Consider the following 16,963-nt stretch of genomic DNA (forward strand, 5'->3'; position numbering starts at 1 on the left):
AATTGCTAATATTTTAGCACTTACTATGTACTGGGCAGTTCTAAGTGCTTTGCATAAGCTAATCTTCAAAACAATCCTATGTGATTTGTATTACAGATGAGAAAGTAAAAGTGAGGTTCCACAGTCACAAAGCTAGGAAGTAGGGGAGTCAGGCAGTCTGATTTCGGTGCCCATGCTCTTAATTTATTGTGCTGCCTGTCAAAGTACACCTCAAATAAAGTTGCTGTATGGTCCAGCACCTTCTGTTTCCATCCCCAGGGAAGAGGCATACATAGGTAGCCAGGCATGTAGCCCCCATCAGAGGCTTTCTTAACCACCTGCACAACTCACCCCCTTCACTCACAGACTCCCACACCACTCCTTCCTGGAATTTTCCCACAGAACTCCATCAGGCTCAGACACAATAACATCCTACAAATCCTTTCTCCTGTTTCCAGGCTCAGTGAAGTCAAGCACTGGGACAGAGAAAAAAGGCATGAAAGCTGGACCTCTGTGAACCCTCATGACAAGAAAGGTTTCCCCACTCTCATTCAGACAGTCGACTGGAACTTCAGACCCTCCCAGCTCTGTTCCTCATACCAACTGCCACTTGTTCCCAGGGTTGGCTGGAGCTTCGGTTCCACAAAAACTTCCACCCACTCTGACTTTCCCTAGAGATAAAGAGGAGTGCACTTGAGCCAGAGTAGAGCAGTGATCACTAAATTTGCTAAATGTGGAGTAATTAGTGTTCTCTCTCCCACCCCACTCATAGGGTTGTTTAGTCTGGCCTTGCTAAACTTCAGTTTCCTCATCTGTAAAAATCTGGAAAACACTTCATTTTGTCTGCCTCCTAGGCTGATAGTTGAGTGAAGACAGGATAAAATTGGTAATTGAAAAGAGCTTGCTACACTGTAAGGCACTGAGTGAACAGCAAGAATTTCTGGCCCCTAAAGGCTGTGTGTGTATCACTCCGTGCACCACCCCCTCCCAGGCATAGCTGGGGATACTTCCATTGGCCTCTGTCCACAGTGCTGAAGTCACAGCCAAGACCGTTAGAGATTTTCAGTCCCTCTTTTTTTTTTTTAATATACTCATTTATTCATATACACAGTCACTTTACATTATTACATTTTAATACTCATCGAAAACAAAAATATAGAATGCTCCATGAATTTGCATGTCATCCTTGTGCAGAAGCCATGCAAATCATCTCTGTAATGTTCCAATTTTAGCATATGTGCTGCTAAAGTGAGCACTTAAGTCCCTCCTTGTCCCATCTAAGGAAGCATCAAATACAGAGACTACCAAATCCAAGGACTGCCCTAAAACTCAGAAGGTATTGCCAAAATGTTTTTTATTTCATTACTTTCAAGTATCTTTGTTTTTTAATAAACAATAACATTCCTTTAAAATTATAATAGGTACAAAACAGGCAGGATGTGATTTAGCAGGTCAGGGAGAGCAGAGGATGCAGTCTTCACTTGGTGAAGATGTAACCTGAGGCTACATGGAAAGAAAGGGTCAGAGGAGGGACGTGGGCTGGCTAGTATGCTGACTGGCACCCCTGGAAAAAGCTAATCAGAGCCAGGCATCATGAACTGAACCACAGCCAGGGGAACATGGTCTTAGTAGCTGGAACCACAGCTGGGGGAACATGGTCTTAGTAGCTGGAACTGAACAAGGCAGAGGAGGAACCCATGAAGGCCTGAGACATGTTCACCCTATCGAGGAGCAGATTTGAGGGATGCAAATGGCTGAGGTCTGGTAGATGGGACCAGTGAGGTTGATATGACCTCAAGAACAGAGCTAAGATCAAAGGTGGAGGAGGGGCAGATTTCTGCTCAATAGGACCAAAAGACAACTGAATACCAGGGAAGGTAGTGAAGCCATACATGCATATGACATAAATATGACGTTGAGGGTGAAATGCCTTCCCAGGTCTCCAGTTCTCTTGAGGCCTGCGACGCCAGTAAGTAGTTAGGCACCTTCTACTGTTCATTGGAAGGACTGATGCTGAGGCTGAAACTCCAATACTTTGGCCACCTCATGTGAAGAGTTGACTCATTGGAAAAGACTCTGATGCTGGGAGGGATTGGGGGCAGGAGGAGAAGGGGACGACAGAGGATGAGATGGCTGGATGGCATCACCGACTTGATGGACGTGAGTTTGAGTGAATTCTTGGGGTTGGTGATGGACAGGGAGGCCTGGCGTGCTGTGATTCATGGGGTCGCAAAGGGTCAGACACGACTGAGCAACTGAACCGAATTGTACTGTAACCCCAGCCCTGAGGCCTGCTGAACTATAGGGAGATCCAAGCTTGTACAGACCCACATGACCCCAAAACATCAGCATTACTGAGCTGGAAGCCTTAATTTCTTTAGTTCAACCTCTTAGACCAACTGCTGTGCCTCCAGCTCGGAGCCCTGACCTGAGAGAAGAGATCCAATATCATAATTCGCCTATTATCCCCTTTCCAGGTGGGCTCTGAGAAGCATGTGCTCAGAACCTGATGTTGCACGCCCTCTGATGGTCATTCCCAGTACTGTTCTCTCACCCCAAAGCAAAAAAAAAAAAACCCTTTGAACTTTTATGGTACTAGTCATTGCAGGGCTTCCCGGTGGCTCAGTGGTAAACAATTCACCTGCTAAGCAGGAGCGATGGGTTCAATCCGGGTTGGAAAGATCCCCTTGAGAAAGAAATAGCAACCCACTCCCGTATTCTTGCTGGAGAATCCCAGGGACAGCGGAGCCTGGCGGGCTACACTCCATGGGGTCACAAAGAGCCTGACACATCTTAGCGACTAAAAAAAGATGACAACTAGTCAGTGTAGGTTCAGAACAGGCAGGGAGACACTAGACAAGTACCTGGGAGTTAGAAGACTGGTCAGTGTTCAAGTATCAGTGTCAAGATTAGGGCTCATCTGAAAAGATCTAGGAGAAGGCTTAGACTGAAGCTGGATGGGGGAACTACCTGATCCATGACTAAGACCAATATCAGTGTCTCAGGCTGAGGCCAAAGTTGGGGCTCATTGTGGGGCTGAATTCTGGGCTAAACTGTCAGCATGAAGTGTGTATCTAGGTGATATGCAGAGAGTCTGACTACAGAAAGGAGTCAGTGGATAATGGGGTCAACAGGTATTCCTACAGGAGGTGAAACATCAGATAAGTACCATTCCATTGGAGAACTTAAGAAGAGATATTGCCAGGGGAGAAGTACAAGTGATAGTGGACAGAATAAGGAAATCACTAATTTCTAAGAGCCTCCCAACCTTAAAGATAGGAATAGCCAGGCTAGAGCCCCTTATCTCTTCAGAATGTGAATTTCTGTATTCTAGTTCCAGCTTCCTGTTAAAGCCCCCCACCAACCCTAGTACTGCCACATACAAATTATAGGATCAATTTTGGGACACAGGAGAGGTCCAAGAAACAGTCCTGTCACTGCATAAAGCCGGCAGCGTGGGGGTAGTCTTCCTTTCCCCCAGGATTCTCTGTTTCTACTGGCAACAGTGCTGGCAGCCTCCCACACCCAGATCTTAGCAACCCTGGGAGCCCCTGGCAACTGCTGCCATGGTGACAAGACAGGGAACTGAGAACAGGCTGGGGGGAGCACTTCCTCTGGAGCCTTCAGGATATACGTGAGAGAGGTCTCCCCCTCCCATGCACAGTCTGGGAGGGAACATGTGCTCCTGTCTAAACACCTCCTCACTGGCACCCACCCCCGCCCCTGCCCCCGGTTCCGGTTCCCTCAGGGTGAGGAAATGAGGGACATCTATGGTTGTGACGTCTCCAGAGGGAGAGAGGGTGAATGGGGGGTGTTTGGAACTGACAAGATCACAGATGCATGCATACAAAGGCAGACAGTGTCAGCATACCAACAGCCATGAAGCCTTATTTCATCCACTTTTTGTCATGTAGACAGACACCGGCCTACACTTAATCATACATGTACAGTAACACAAAATCACATACCTACAATAAATAACATAGAATCAAGCACACTACTGTGCAAAAATAATTAAACAGATACACTTTCACTCATAAATTGCATGATAAACACAACACTACAAATAATTTCCAGACTCCAACGTTTATAGATGCACTCACATATCCAGATATCTGTGAACATATAGAATAAGTTAACTTTCTTGAGCATTAACTTCAGGCCAAGCTGTCAGCACTACATGTGTCACCTTAATTAACCCTCAACAATCCTATGAGGTACAGCTGTTTTCTATCTCCATTTTACAAAAGAGGAAATTAGGCACCATAGTAAGCAACGTCACAAGGTCAACAGTCTGCCTTCAGAGCCTACTTCCTCACACCCTTTGCCACACCCTGAGGCACCCCTGGTTCCTCTCACACACACCTGATACCCAGGACAATGGGACACAGGACAGCAACTGCAAACTTGGCAAACAACAGAATCTGTGCCACCAATAACTGAAGGCACAGCTCTGCCCCCTTGAAGGTCTAAGCCAACACGTAAGCATTAGCTGGGACCAGGTAAAGGCCGGTGACTAAACTCTGCCTCCGTGTTGGCACAGGCAAGGCTGGAGGAGGCAAAATAGACAGAACTGGAATAGGAAGAAGCAGAGCCTCCCACAGTCCAGGCCCCCATGAATCTGGAGGTGGAAGATTGAGAGCCCTTAGGAGCCAGTACCAGTCCTGAGCCCCCTCACCCTCCCTTTCCCACCTCCATGTCACACTATTTCATTCAATCACCACCCAACCTCCCCTCCCTTTCTCATGCCTTCTCACCTCATCTCTCTATCCCATCCCTTTGCTAATCAATCCATCTCCACCCCCATCCCCTTTCCCTCATCCATCTCCCCTCCCTCCACCCCCTCACCCATATTCCCCCCTCCTCTCCCCACCCCCTACACCTGTTCTCACCTGCCTCTACTCCTCTACTCCCTTACCCCATCTTCTCTCCCTCCTCTCCTTATCCCCCCTCACCCTGCCTCCTCTTACCACACTTCCTTTCCTTCCTTCACACCCCTTTATTCCTGGAATACCCATCATGATAACCAGAAAGCCAGATCAGGCAGAGAATAGGCAGACCTGATCTTAGGACCCCTAGACTCCCCTCTTGTTCTGTTCTGTGTCCTAGATATTGATGCCCTCCAAGCTTCAGTTTCAAGCTCCATCTAGTTTGCATGACTTCATGGGTGTTCATACTCTGCCTCTGGGAAACCACAAGGAAAGAGAGGTGACAGCTTCTGCTCTGGCCCTTCCTTTGTCCTCAAAGCTCCCAAGAACTCCTTCCCTCTCTTCACCCCTGGATTACCCCCTCTCCACCCCCGCTCCCTCTAGCACAGATGGGCCTGGGAGACAGTGACGTGGGCGCCAGGCACCGTGTCTGCTCAAGCGTCGGCTTCCGCTGGCAACCGCCTCCGCAGCCCTGCCTGCTCTGAACATCGGGGACACTGGGGCTGAGAATTAATGGGGGTGGGGGTACTGAAATGGGAGATTATGAGGGTGTTAAGAAAGAAGATCATGTGGAACTGAGATGAAGGATTAAAAGGGGGACGAGGATAGGGGAGCTCATGGGAATAAATAAGGATTAAGAATAGAGTAAGGCAAAAGATCATGGGCGAAAGACAGGAGATCCTATGGGGCAAGAAGGGAGGAAAGTCAAACGGGTCTAAAACATGTGTTACCTTAATGGTAACTCAAAGGGGAAGTAAAATGAAAGATAATAGGAAGAACTTTAATGGGTATCATGCGGGTTGCTGAGAAGGGGCTGCTCATGAGGGAACACGAATGAGAGAAACATACAGAGGATAAAAAGGGGACTCAGAAAGGGAATTATGGAGGTGCTAAAATTGTGGAGAACTACCAGGTTACAAAGAAAAGAGCAGGAAGAGTACTATGCACATCTACCGGGGCCTATTTTGAGATTCAGTTAGGTCACATCAGGTCAACTCCGGGTCACGGTAAGGTAAAGCTAAATCAGGTCAGGGCAAGGTAAGTTCACGGTTCAATGGAAGACAGGTAAGAAGGAATGACCTTTTGACCCTGGTCCAAGGACTACACCTCCCAGGGTGCACTATTCTCTCCCCTACTCTCCTAAATGAAGAAAGGAAAGAATGCCCAGAGTCACCGCCAACTGGTAGGCGCAGTTTTCCTTTAAGCCTGCCTTTGACGTTGCAGGGGTTCCAGAAGGTTCTCCCGAGATTCGAGCAGCGGCCAGTACGTCCCACCTTCTCAAACCGGAGATTGGACTAAAATAGTTGTCCCCCAACTCGGGTCTAAGCCCCACTGACCAACCAATAAAATCAAAGGGCGCGAAGAGTTGCCGCCCTCTGTCCCTTTCACCAATGACATGACCAGATAGCGAAGAGGTGTGGTTGATTGATTCCAGAGTGCACCAATCAGACTCATACCAATCACTGCCCGGAATGTGTGCGCGTGTGGCCGGGTGACAGGGGCGGAGGAAGGGACGGCTACCACAGAACCACTCGTTGAAAGCTGTCCAATTACAACAGAGGCTGAGCTGAGTGACGGGCAGACGGCGCAATGGGCAGTACGGAGGCGGAGCTGTGGGGGCGGGTTCCCGGGCCGGCTGTCTGCCGCCGGCGGGCGGGCGACTCCTGTCCCTAGTGGAGGCGGCGGAGCCAGAGCCGGGGGTGGGGGCAGCGGCTGTCTGACGGACCGCGGCGGCGCCCGCAGCTCCTCACCGGTGAGGACGCCGAGCCAGGACTCGAGGGTCCCGGGGGTGGGGATTGGGGCGTCGCGAAGCCAGGGGTCTTAATTCGGGGGGAGCGGGGATCGGGACACTGAGGGCCCATCGACTCTTCCGCCGCGGGGGTGTGGGGACGCGGAGTCTGCAAGGTGCTTGATGTCCGCGACCCTCTTAGAGTGGGCAGCCAGCGTCTAAGCGGGGGAGGGTCGGGCCGGGTCGCACTGGGTTCTGCGGAGGCGTTTCTGAGCCAGCCCAGTCAGCCAGCGCCGGTGACATCACCGACCACCCTCCTCCGCCGGAGCCCCCTCCCCTTCCCTCCCCTCCTCTCCTCGCCGCGCCTTTTGTCCCAGCCGAGCTCTGTCCCGCCCCACCCCGCCCATCTGCGAGGGAGGAGACTCCCCGTCAGTGACTTCATTGAGTAGATTCTTGGGGATTGGGGTCTGCTCCTCCCCAGGAGAGGCGAGAAGAACACACTGCCTCTAAGGCCCTCACAGACAATCACACCTGTCACAGGTACACACGCTGCCACTCACAAGCACTCGCTCTTCGAACTGCCAGCCTTACTGTCACACTGCCATACAGCCATTCACAATCAGCCAGACCTCGCTGCACCTGAGAGCAGGTGATCTCGGGACCCTACCCCTTCACTCTCCACACCTGGGGATCAGGTCCAGCTCCTGCTGCACCGGACAAGGCTTGCTGGGCAAGTGCCCGAGACGCTGAGGAGGTGGCTTTCCAGAGCTTCAGCTTTCCAAGCGGGCTCCGGTGGAGCGATCCGAGGTGAGGGGCTGGGCTGGGCATGTTTAAGCGCACAGTGCTCTCCTGCCCATCCCCAGCAGCACCCCCACTACAGGCCCGAGGAGCTTTCCGGAGCTTCCCACACTTCTGGGGAGAAGACTTCTTAGCCAGCTTGATGTTTAAAATTCAGCTGGAGCCCTTAAAACTTCGAGCGTGGACGCTGAATGGGTTTGTAAAGTTTCGGTAAGTCCCTCTGGAGAAGGGCACTCATATCCATACCAAGTCAAATTCTTCATGTCATATCCCCCTCCATTGCCTATCTGCTTCCTCCATCTCATCTCATCCCCAGTTACATATAAGAATCCCCCTCCGTCCCACCCTTACATTTGAATGAACTGCACCCCTTGTCATTCATCTCCTATACCAAACCATTCAGGCATCCATCTTCCACAAATACCTCCTCTAGTATTTCAACTCTTTACATCCCATTGGTAACCCATTTGCCACCTCAGACATTTCCATTTCTCATCCTTCATCCCCCTCCCTCAGTACTTCATTTTCTGTATCAATCATTCCCCTTTCCTGGATCAGTCCCCCTTGCTATTTCTCATTTTTCATTCCTGCCTCTACATTAACATTCTCTCCATCCAAGGCAGTGCCACACCATGGGATTCCTTTGTCATTCCAACATGTGGCTCATGGGTATGGGAGGGAGGGAAGGAGGGAGGAAAGAAAAAAGGCAATTCCTGAAAGAGCTTGCCCTATGTCTGTGGAGGCAAGAGAATTATAGATCTAGAACAGCAAGCAGGTGGTTGCCAGGGAGGAAACTGGCCATACGAAGAGGTAATGCAGGGACAGCGAGGGGAGGATGAGAGCAGTACCAAGCCATTCCACTCACCCTCAGCCTAAAGGGTGCTGTAGTTCTCTGGGGGCACCCTTTTGGTGTGATAGGGTTCCTTCCCAGTTTCAGGGGAAAGAAAGTGTGGGCTGAGGCAGAGATGGTGGCAGACCACCCCCAGCTCCCTCTCAGACGGCTTTTACTGCTGCTTCTGAAAATGGCTGCCCTCCCCCAGATGCTCTTTCTTTTCTGCCTCCCCCAACTGCAGCCTCCCCCCACCAGGCATGACATGCTGGTAGGGAGAAGGGGGAGTACCCACCTTACTGGAGCCTTCTCTTCATCAGAGTGAGATGACTCCCAGAACCATGAGTCAACCCAGCCACCTGTAACAGGCCCTGTGGGGGCAGGAGTTAGGGCTCTTGTCCTTGTCTACCTGAAGCCTTGAGGCCTCCCCTTACCCATTATAACCCTTACTCCTGCCAGGAAACTCTGTATACCTCTCTGAAGCAATCAGAGGCAGAAAAGCAGGCCTCAGCTGTGGCTGCCAGCCCAGGACATTGCTAGAAAGACTCTGGGCTTTGGCAGGGGTTGGCCAAGTCTTGGGTCGGAGAATGGCTTCTGGCCATTCCCCCAAATAGCTCTAGCTACAGGAAAATGCCCTTCCTTCATATCCACCACAGAGACATTGATGGAGGGAGATTAGAGTGAAAGAATTAAGAGTCCTGTGTTTCTCCCTCATATAAATAACAAATGCCCTTGCACCCAGCATGCAAGGGATTATCAAAGGAGTATGGGCCTGGCACTGGGCCAGATCCTAAACCATGCAGCAGGTGAGAGAGAAGAACTGGTAGAAAAGGTATTGAGGAAATGTTGGTTAGTGCCCAACTGTCTCCTAAAAACTAAGGTTAAAAAGACCCTACCCTAGGATGCTTTTGTTCACTAACACTGATGCTTACACAGCACAGACATGTCTTCAAACACAGTTTTGTGTGTAGACACTGGGAAATGAGTAAAGCAAACTGTTGCCCTGGTTAGAAGGGCAGTGTCACCCCCGTGCTAATGAGGGAGTTAGAAACAGCAGTTTCCAAGGCTGTTAGTCATCCTCTGATCTGAATCACACTTGAGGCTTAGCATAATTTGGGGAGTGGGGGTAGGAAGACCTGGGGTCTCCAATGGCAGAGAGGAATTCAGCACCCACACCTGACTCAGCCTGGCTGGCCAAGGCATCTGGCTGAAGACCCAGGCCCGTCCCCAGTCCTGGGCCACTGCCCCAGCTGCCCTTAGCCTGGGCACCATGCCTGAGGCATGGCGTAGGAGACCACGATGCTCAGGTGACCTCACCCAGTACGCTGATCTTGGCCAGCTCCTGTGTGTGGATCTGTCAGTCCATGGTACCGCCACCCTCAGCTGGGCTCGTGGGGGTCCTCAGTCTGGCCCAAGGACCTAGGCCTTAGAATAGCCCCGAGACTTGGGCCACAGCCCCCAGCTTCCTGTTGGGAAAACCCAGGAGCTAAACAAAGAATCACAGAATCCTAGAATGTCAGAGCTGGAAGAGATCTTCTAGTCCAAACCTTTCATCATACTGATGGAGAGACAGAGGCCCACAGAACAGGCATGACCTGCTGAAAGTTACACAGTGAGTCATTTAGGAACTTCAAGATCATCAGGAATAGGACCGGGGTAGAAGGGAACAGTGGCATCAAGGATCAGCCCTGGTTTCTTTCAGAAACAAGGAGACCAGTGCCGGTCCAGTGGCTGTGATGGGAAAGGATTACTACAAGATTCTTGGGATCCCGTCTGGAGCCAACGAGGATGAGATCAAGAAAGCCTATCGGAAGATGGCCTTGAAGTACCATCCAGATAAGAACAAAGAACCCAACGCTGAGGAGAAGTTTAAGGAGATTGCAGAGGCCTATGATGTGCTGAGTGACCCTAAGAAACGGGGCCTGTATGACCAGTATGGGGAGGAAGGTAAGAGGGCAGTGCCCCAGCCTGATACTGGATGTCTTTCCTTGTTGGGGGTCCTGGGTGACCTAGTTCTCAAAGCAGGGAACTGGAGACCGAGAAAAGGGTGAGAGGCACAAGTGTTCCCAGCACTGACATCCAGAGGAAAAAAGAGACCACACACTCCCCAGTCTCAGCTCCCCATCCCTCTCCCTGCCTTTCTCTGCCCCTCTCCCTCCTCAAGTTCAGGCCTTAGAGAAGCTAGAGCCAGAGGCCTTCCCCGCCCTTCTTTCCCTCCCAGCCTTATTAGTCCTGCCTGAAGTCCCTGCTGCTTCATTGGCTGATGGGGAAGGTTAGGAAAGGGAGTGTGTGGCTCTCTGAGGACAGAGCATTTACAATCATCAGCATAAAAGTTTGGCCCTTAAGCAGCCGGGGAATTAACTACTGGAGCTCTGAGCTAGAGATGGTTGTCCCCTTCCCTGCCCCATTCCTGCCCACTTCAGGCCAGCAGAACAGAGTTAGAGTTTCGACTCCCTGAGGAAGTGGCAGGGATCCAAGAGTGGAACGGGAACTGCTGCTGGCAACTTGCCCCCTCCCTGGGGTAGCTGGTGGCCACGCATAGGGTGGCAGGAAAGGTCCAAATAAAGCCTCTGAGAGGGCGGCTCCTCCCAGCACATCCCACGGGCATGATGTAGCTGCTAATTCTGGGCCTGCCCCTCAGGGCCGCCTGCCACCCGCCAGCCACAAGCACCTGTCAGGCTATATTAAGAGACATTGTCACAGCTGAGGACTCTCCTTTCCAGGAGGAACTGCCCTTCCTCCCCAGTGGCATCTACCTTTCTTTCACTTTATCCTCCTCAGTCTCCCCATTCTAGTCTCAAAATTAGATGGGCTAATGATATGTACTGTACCTGACACAGAGTAGGTACTCAAAAGAATGTTCTTTTCCTCTCCCCAGCCCTTGCTTTGTGTTACATGACCCAATCCTCTGTATACCCTAGTCCTCCCAACCCTCTCTTCTCATTCTCCATGCCAAAATTCCTTCCATTATTCCCTCCTCACCTATTAGACTTGCCAATTCCCAGATTCACCAGGCAGTTGCTGGAATCCTCAGTATTCTTTCAGCTAAGAAATGTTTCTCTCTGGGGTAGAGAGATGGGAAGGGTAGTGGTTGGGAAGAGGAAAGCAGTGCAGACACCATGCCACCATGTGACCTGTCTAGGAATTGCATTCATTCCTCTGCTTGGCCTCATCTTGATTAGGAAAAAGGTAGGAGCTGGGTTATTTAGTCACCAAATTGTGTCCAAGTTTTTTGTGACCCCATGGATTATAGCCAGCCAGGCTCCTCTGTCTACGGGACTCGGCAGGCAAGAATACTGGAGTGGGTTGTCATTTCCTTCTCCAGGGCATCTTCCCAACCCAGGGATTGAACTCCTGCATTGCAGGCAGATTCTTTACCATTGAATCACCAGAGAAGCTGGTAGACTTCTTTCTGCAAGACCAAACTTAAGTGAAGGGCAAAGCTTGGGCCCTAGGTCCAGACACTAGTTCTAACACAGATCTACACCCCAGGAGGGCTCCTGGGGATACAGAACAACCTTAAGGAGACATCCAGGGCCTGGGAAGGGAGAAGCAGCCTTGGAAATGCAGGTTGTGTTTCTGTTTGCCCTGCCCCCTCCCCAGTAGCCAGCCAGAACAGTTGTGAATATAGACTCTGTGCACCCTGGCTAGGGACAAGTTGTTCCCAGCTTGAAAAGGGTGTAGTAGTGGTACAGCAGGAATCCTTGCAGAGAAATTACCCCCTCCTGTCATCATCAGACCAATTTCTCTCACTGAGCTCTGCCAAGCTTCTTGAGTTCACCTGACAATCAGACCCCCAGTAGAAGGAAAGAACAGACTTTGAATCTTAGGAAGGATGAAGAGGCAGCTGTTACAAGTCACTGAATTGCTTGCCTCTTGGCCTCTTCAGTGAAACCCAAATCTCTTCTTGTGGGCCCAGGAAATAGGAGGCTAATTCAGGCTCAGGCTTCCACAGCCAATAAATATCAAGATATAGGTCCCAAAGAGAAGAGTCCCTTCCCCTAGCCTGGGCCCCAGCCCTGAGTCTGTATACCCTAGATCATTTCTCAGTGTTAACCTCCTTCTTCTCCCCACACATGCCCCGCCCCCCTCTACTCCCATCACCATCACCACCATGCCCCATGAAGACTGCCTCCAGGAATCTGGGCCCCTGAGATAGAACCTGACTCCAGAGAGAGTCGCTGGGGTCACCACTGCAATGTTCCAGTTCATTCATGCATTTTGGTTGCTCTGACATAAGGTATGGGGAGAAAGCTTGGTGTTGTGTACTCCAGGGTGTTGCACAGTCTACACTTGCCCCTTTTGTGCATGGTACCCCTTGGAGCTGTGCAACACTGTGAGCCCTGAGTGTGGGAATGAAGCATTTTAAAACTTTTTGTAGAGAAATAAGTATTCTCCAGGCTAATGATCTTTCCTACTTTTGAGGGCCCTCCTGATTTCCCATTTGGGTGGGAGTCAGAGAAAGAGGAAACTGTGCTTGAAGTAGACTGAGAGGGGACTTCCTCCTTGATGATACCCCTACCTTATTTGGGACAAGTCACTTACTAGCCCCCTGGATGGTCAAATTCTTTGTGACTGCCTCTTGCCCTGTCTTTGGAGATAAGTAAATCTGGCAGCCAGGTATGACTTGTAATATGACCCCAGGACAGCTATTCAAGGCTTAGTGAGACATCTTTGGGTCACAGGTAGATGGAAGAGATTACAGCACTGGAGGTTGCATCCTACAAGTCTTCTAGTCTTAGCTTTTCAGCCTCTTTGACCCTCAGGATGTGCCTTATTATTATTAAGTTTATAAAAAAGTAGAAACTAATCTTGCCAGAGATTTTTCTTACTCTATTAGGCCAGCCCTCTCTGTGGGGGTTAAATGTTGCTTCTTTCTCTAGGCTGATGAACTGAGAGCTAGAGAGCAAGGGGAGGAGACTGGGGTGGGGCGGAGACCAGCCGCACTGCCCCTAACTTCTTCTCCCTCCAGGCCTGAAGACTGGTGGCGGTTCCTCCGGTGGCTCCAGTGGCTCCTTTCACTACACCTTCCATGGAGACCCCCATGCCACCTTTGCCTCCTTCTTTGGAGGCTCCAACCCCTTCGATATCTTCTTTGCCAGCAGTCGCTCGGCTCGTCCCTTCAGTGGCTTTGACCCAGATGACATGGATGTGGATGAAGATGACGACCCATTTGGCGCCTTTGGCCGTTTTGGCTTCAATGGGCTGAGTAGGGGTCCAAGGCGAGCCCCAGAACCACTATACCCTCGGCGCAAGGTTCAGGACCCACCTGTGGTGCATGAGTTGAGGGTGTCCCTGGAGGAAATCTACCATGGCTCCACCAAACGCATGAAGATCACAAGGCGGCGCCTCAACCCTGACGGGCGAACTGTGCGAACCGAGGACAAGATCCTGCATATTGTCATCAAGCGTGGCTGGAAGGAAGGCACCAAGATCACCTTCCCCAAAGAGGGTGATGCCACACCTGACAACATCCCTGCCGACATCGTCTTTGTGCTCAAAGACAAGCCCCATGCACACTTCCGCCGAGACGGTACCAACGTGCTCTACAGTGCCCTGATCAGCCTCAAGGAGGTGGGGCCTGGATCAGATCATGTTTTCACTGGGCAGGGGGTGGGAGTGATGGAAATTTTTTTCTTCCCCACTTTTACTTTTCTTCCCTTCCAATCACTCTACCCTACATTTTCCTCATTCTCTAATTTTCCCTAGGCGCTGTGCGGCTGCACCGTGAACATTCCCACCATTGATGGCCGAGTGATCCCTTTGCCCTGCAATGATGTCATCAAGCCAGGCACCGTGAAGAGACTCCGTGGGGAGGGCCTTCCCTTCCCCAAGGTGCCCACCCAGCGGGGAGATCTCATTGTCGAGTTCAAAGTTCGGTTCCCAGATAGATTAACACCACAGACACGGCAGATCCTTAAGCAGCACCTACCTTGTTCCTAGGCTCTGCCCTAGCCAACCCAGAGTCTACCACAGCAATACCCCCCACACTCACCCCATCCATTGTGCACCCAGCTTGATGTCCACTGGACACTGGCAACGTTTTCTAAAGTGAAAAAAAAAAAAAAAAAAAAGCCACTGGTTTTCAGGGGAAATGTTCCTATCCCTGACCCCTTTCAAAGCTGGGCTGCCCTGGGGGAGTGGGAGGGAGGTGGGGAGAGCTAGCCCAGACCAGGGGTCAATTTTCATGTCACAACCTTTGAATCCAGTTCCCACTCCAGTGGCTGGAGAATGACCTGAGTGCTACTTGAAGATATAGAGATTCCTTGTCCACGCCTGTAAATAGCATGTCCTCCTTCCCTTCTCAGCTTTGCTAATACCTCTCCTTTCCCTTCCCTTCAGCTTCCTCCTATTGAGGGAGGAAGAGGATAAAATGGACACTGCTTTCCCACCCCAGCCCCACCCTCAAGTCCACAGTGTCCAAGGTTATCACACACCTATTCATGCACACAAAACACACACCTAGAGCTATGTGTGCCTCTCCAGGGTTGAGATGGGAAGGGAAGGTCCATAACCCATGAACCGGGCCATTGAGCACGAGACACTTTTCATTTGGGGCAGGGAAGTGAATGGGACCCTCAGCAGCCTTCTTGACAGCTACCCTGCCCAGACCCTGCAGAGCTGGAAGTTCTGTCTTCCCTGCGGCTCCCAGGAATGTGCAAGGGTAGAGGAAGGGGAGGGGGCCTGCTGTATTAAGGCTAAGAGGTGGAGGGCACGGTCTGTCTTCCAACCTTCATCAGGAAGAGAAAGGGCTTTGGGGTCAGGTGGCAGCTATTCCCCACCAAGAGATTCAGGGTCACAGGTTTCTCCCCACACCTCTGAACTCAGGGCCTAGCCACCCCTAAACTTCCAAATCCCATTTTTGTGATATATGAAGCTACTTATTTCTTACCCTTCATGGAGGCTGCGTGGGGAATTTCTAGCCCTTTGATGCCTGTGTGATCCCACCCCACTCCCACAATTGTATAAAGGTCAAATAGTGAAGGAGCTAGGCTAAGACTGCTTCAGCCAGGTTCTGGGATGGGGTTTTTAGGTTTTCTCACTTTGACAAGCCCTTGAATGTTTTTATAGTAGTTTTTTTGTATTTTTTTGTAATGACAGTATTATGAAAAAAAATAAAGTATTTTAAAAATATGGCATCTGAGCAAGAACAATGAAGCTATGATGGGGTGGATATTCACTGTCAGCCTCCCTCCTGAGCCTTGCTCACCTCTGTGAAGCCCAAGTAGGCCCTCAATATAAGGTAAAGCTGACTCCTTCCTTCCTTCCTCTAAGCCCAGATTTACAGAATTTACAAAATGTGGACCCAAAACTCAGCAAAGACAGAAGATACCACTCAGCTATCAGAAGAAACAAAGATTTGAAAAGAATAAATATCCTGCATTATAGGAAATAGAGACTATCCTCCACAAAGGATGTGCTAGCCAGAGAACAAGGATCAGACCCACGATGACCATGCCCTCCTGAACTTCAGTATCCCAATGCCATGAAGACAACTCTGTCTTCACCTGAGCCTGGGCTCCATACAGAGGCTGACAAAGTGTAGACTTTTAATAGGGATCTTCCTGCCCTTGCTTTTTATCCTGGGACACCACCTATGAGAAAAACTCATTCTTTTATTCAAGGTACTTTTGGTGAAGACTATTCCTTCCAGTGCAGAAACTGAGGGACTTCTGTTTACAAAACGTATGCTAATATCCCATCCTGGGCAGGCAGATCCTTAATCCCGCATCCCCTACTCAGTGCTTTCCTATTCAGGTCTCCTAGGGTTGTCCGTCTCTTCACCCAGGGCTAAATTCTTATTCTAGCTCTTTCCTGAGGCCTGAAGCACTGGGATCCAGGTCTCCTGAGACAGACTGCTCTCTCCCACCTCTCTGTGGACATGGAGGATCTGGGATCTCAGAAACTGTCATGTCCCCACTGAGTATTCTCTGGGGATAAACTATGACACCTTAAAGGCTGAACTATCTGAGGTCAGGGGCACTTAAATGAGAAAGCTCTCAAGCTGGCCTTTCTCTGCCTACAACCTGAGCTTGCCATTCTCGGAAGTTACATGAGGATTTGTGGTCATTCTTAGATCATCACTATTTTAGCCTGTAAACACTGAGGACTGTGAAAGCCTATGAACATTCCTTCTGAGATTTGTCTGTTAGTTGCCTTGAGGCCACATCAGTGCCAGAGACTCAGATCCTGCAGGCCCAGACCCACTAGTGTTAAACATGGAACTCTTTCAAAGGTGGTGTTTTAGTTAGTTCCAAATATTATTTATAGGAAATTCTCTAAGAAAAATGGAATCTGAAATATAAGGCTGGGTACCCAGGCCATACTGAAAAAAGTTAAATCCCACAAATTTTCAGTCTGCTTCCGTAGCAGGTATTATTTCAGTTGGAGCGACAGACTGTGCCTTATACTGGGTCAGAAAGTTTACTCCAAAGGCCTTAGTCTGGGGTGGAGAAGAAGGTTGTAAGAGTGGGAGCAAGGATTGAAGGTAGGCATTATGTAGGGGGCTGGAAATAAAACAGGGTTCAGGACTGGGGAACCAGTGGGGAATATTTAGCTTGCATTTAAACTAGAGGGGGATAGAGGAGCGGGCATTAGAAATTCCACTGAATAAAACAAAAGAGGATCCCAGTGGGGAGCAACCACCAGAAATCAGGACAGCAGCTACAAGGGATTCACTGTGCAGAGAGGGGAAACCCT

The 16,963-nt window shown here is 50.3% G+C and overlaps 2 protein-coding genes and 1 non-coding gene across 9 annotated transcripts in view; 1 reads left to right on the forward strand and 2 right to left on the reverse strand.

Annotated features, from left to right (window-relative positions):
• SPATA31F3 (SPATA31 subfamily F member 3) overlaps positions 1 to 8,661 on the reverse strand; it is a 103,005-nt gene extending 94,344 nt beyond the window's left edge. For both annotated transcript variants that reach the window (XM_086415669.1, XM_086415667.1), the window contains exon 1: positions 8,559 to 8,661. The gene's annotated coding sequence lies outside the window, so the exon portion shown is untranslated. The remainder of the gene's footprint in view (positions 1 to 8,558) is intronic.
• On the reverse strand, positions 1,129 to 1,235 carry LOC147367103 (U6 spliceosomal RNA). Its single transcript, XR_015132226.1, has one exon. It is a non-coding gene; the product is annotated as a U6 spliceosomal RNA (small nuclear RNA).
• Positions 6,574 to 15,397, forward strand: DNAJB5 (DnaJ heat shock protein family (Hsp40) member B5). 6 transcript variants are annotated; one of them, XM_086415656.1, is made up of 5 exons: positions 6,574 to 6,660; positions 7,177 to 7,644; positions 9,966 to 10,210; positions 13,236 to 13,837; positions 13,973 to 15,397. In XM_086415656.1, the coding sequence occupies exons 2-5, from the start codon at positions 7,463 to 7,465 to the stop codon at positions 14,204 to 14,206; spliced, it is 1,263 nt and encodes a 420-aa protein (XP_086271782.1). In that variant the 5' UTR covers positions 6,574 to 6,660; positions 7,177 to 7,462; the 3' UTR covers positions 14,207 to 15,397. The 6 variants fall into 6 exon arrangements, with proteins under 6 accessions (XP_086271782.1, XP_086271785.1, XP_086271781.1 ...); XM_086415659.1 differs by having other exon boundaries at positions 7,177 to 7,443; XM_086415655.1 differs by having other exon boundaries at positions 7,500 to 7,644.
• The last annotated feature ends 1,566 nt before the right edge of the window (positions 15,398 to 16,963 follow it).

Source organism: Bos grunniens, chromosome 8 (genome assembly GCF_055505025.1).
Source record: "Bos grunniens cultivar Pamir isolate PY7600 chromosome 8, Bosgru_T2T1.0, whole genome shotgun sequence".
Taxonomy (NCBI): domain Eukaryota; kingdom Metazoa; phylum Chordata; class Mammalia; order Artiodactyla; family Bovidae; genus Bos; species Bos grunniens.

Coding starts and splice junctions, on each gene's coding strand:
- DNAJB5 (XM_086415656.1), top strand. CDS start 7,463: ATGTTTAAGCGCACAGTGCTCTCCTGCCCATCCCCAGCAGCACCCCCA. Junction 7,645..9,965: donor AATGGGTTTGTAAAGTTTCG/GTAAGTCCCTCT, acceptor GGTTTCTTTCAG/AAACAAGGAGACCAGTGCCG. Junction 13,838..13,972: donor CCCTGATCAGCCTCAAGGAG/GTGGGGCCTGGA, acceptor AATTTTCCCTAG/GCGCTGTGCGGCTGCACCGT.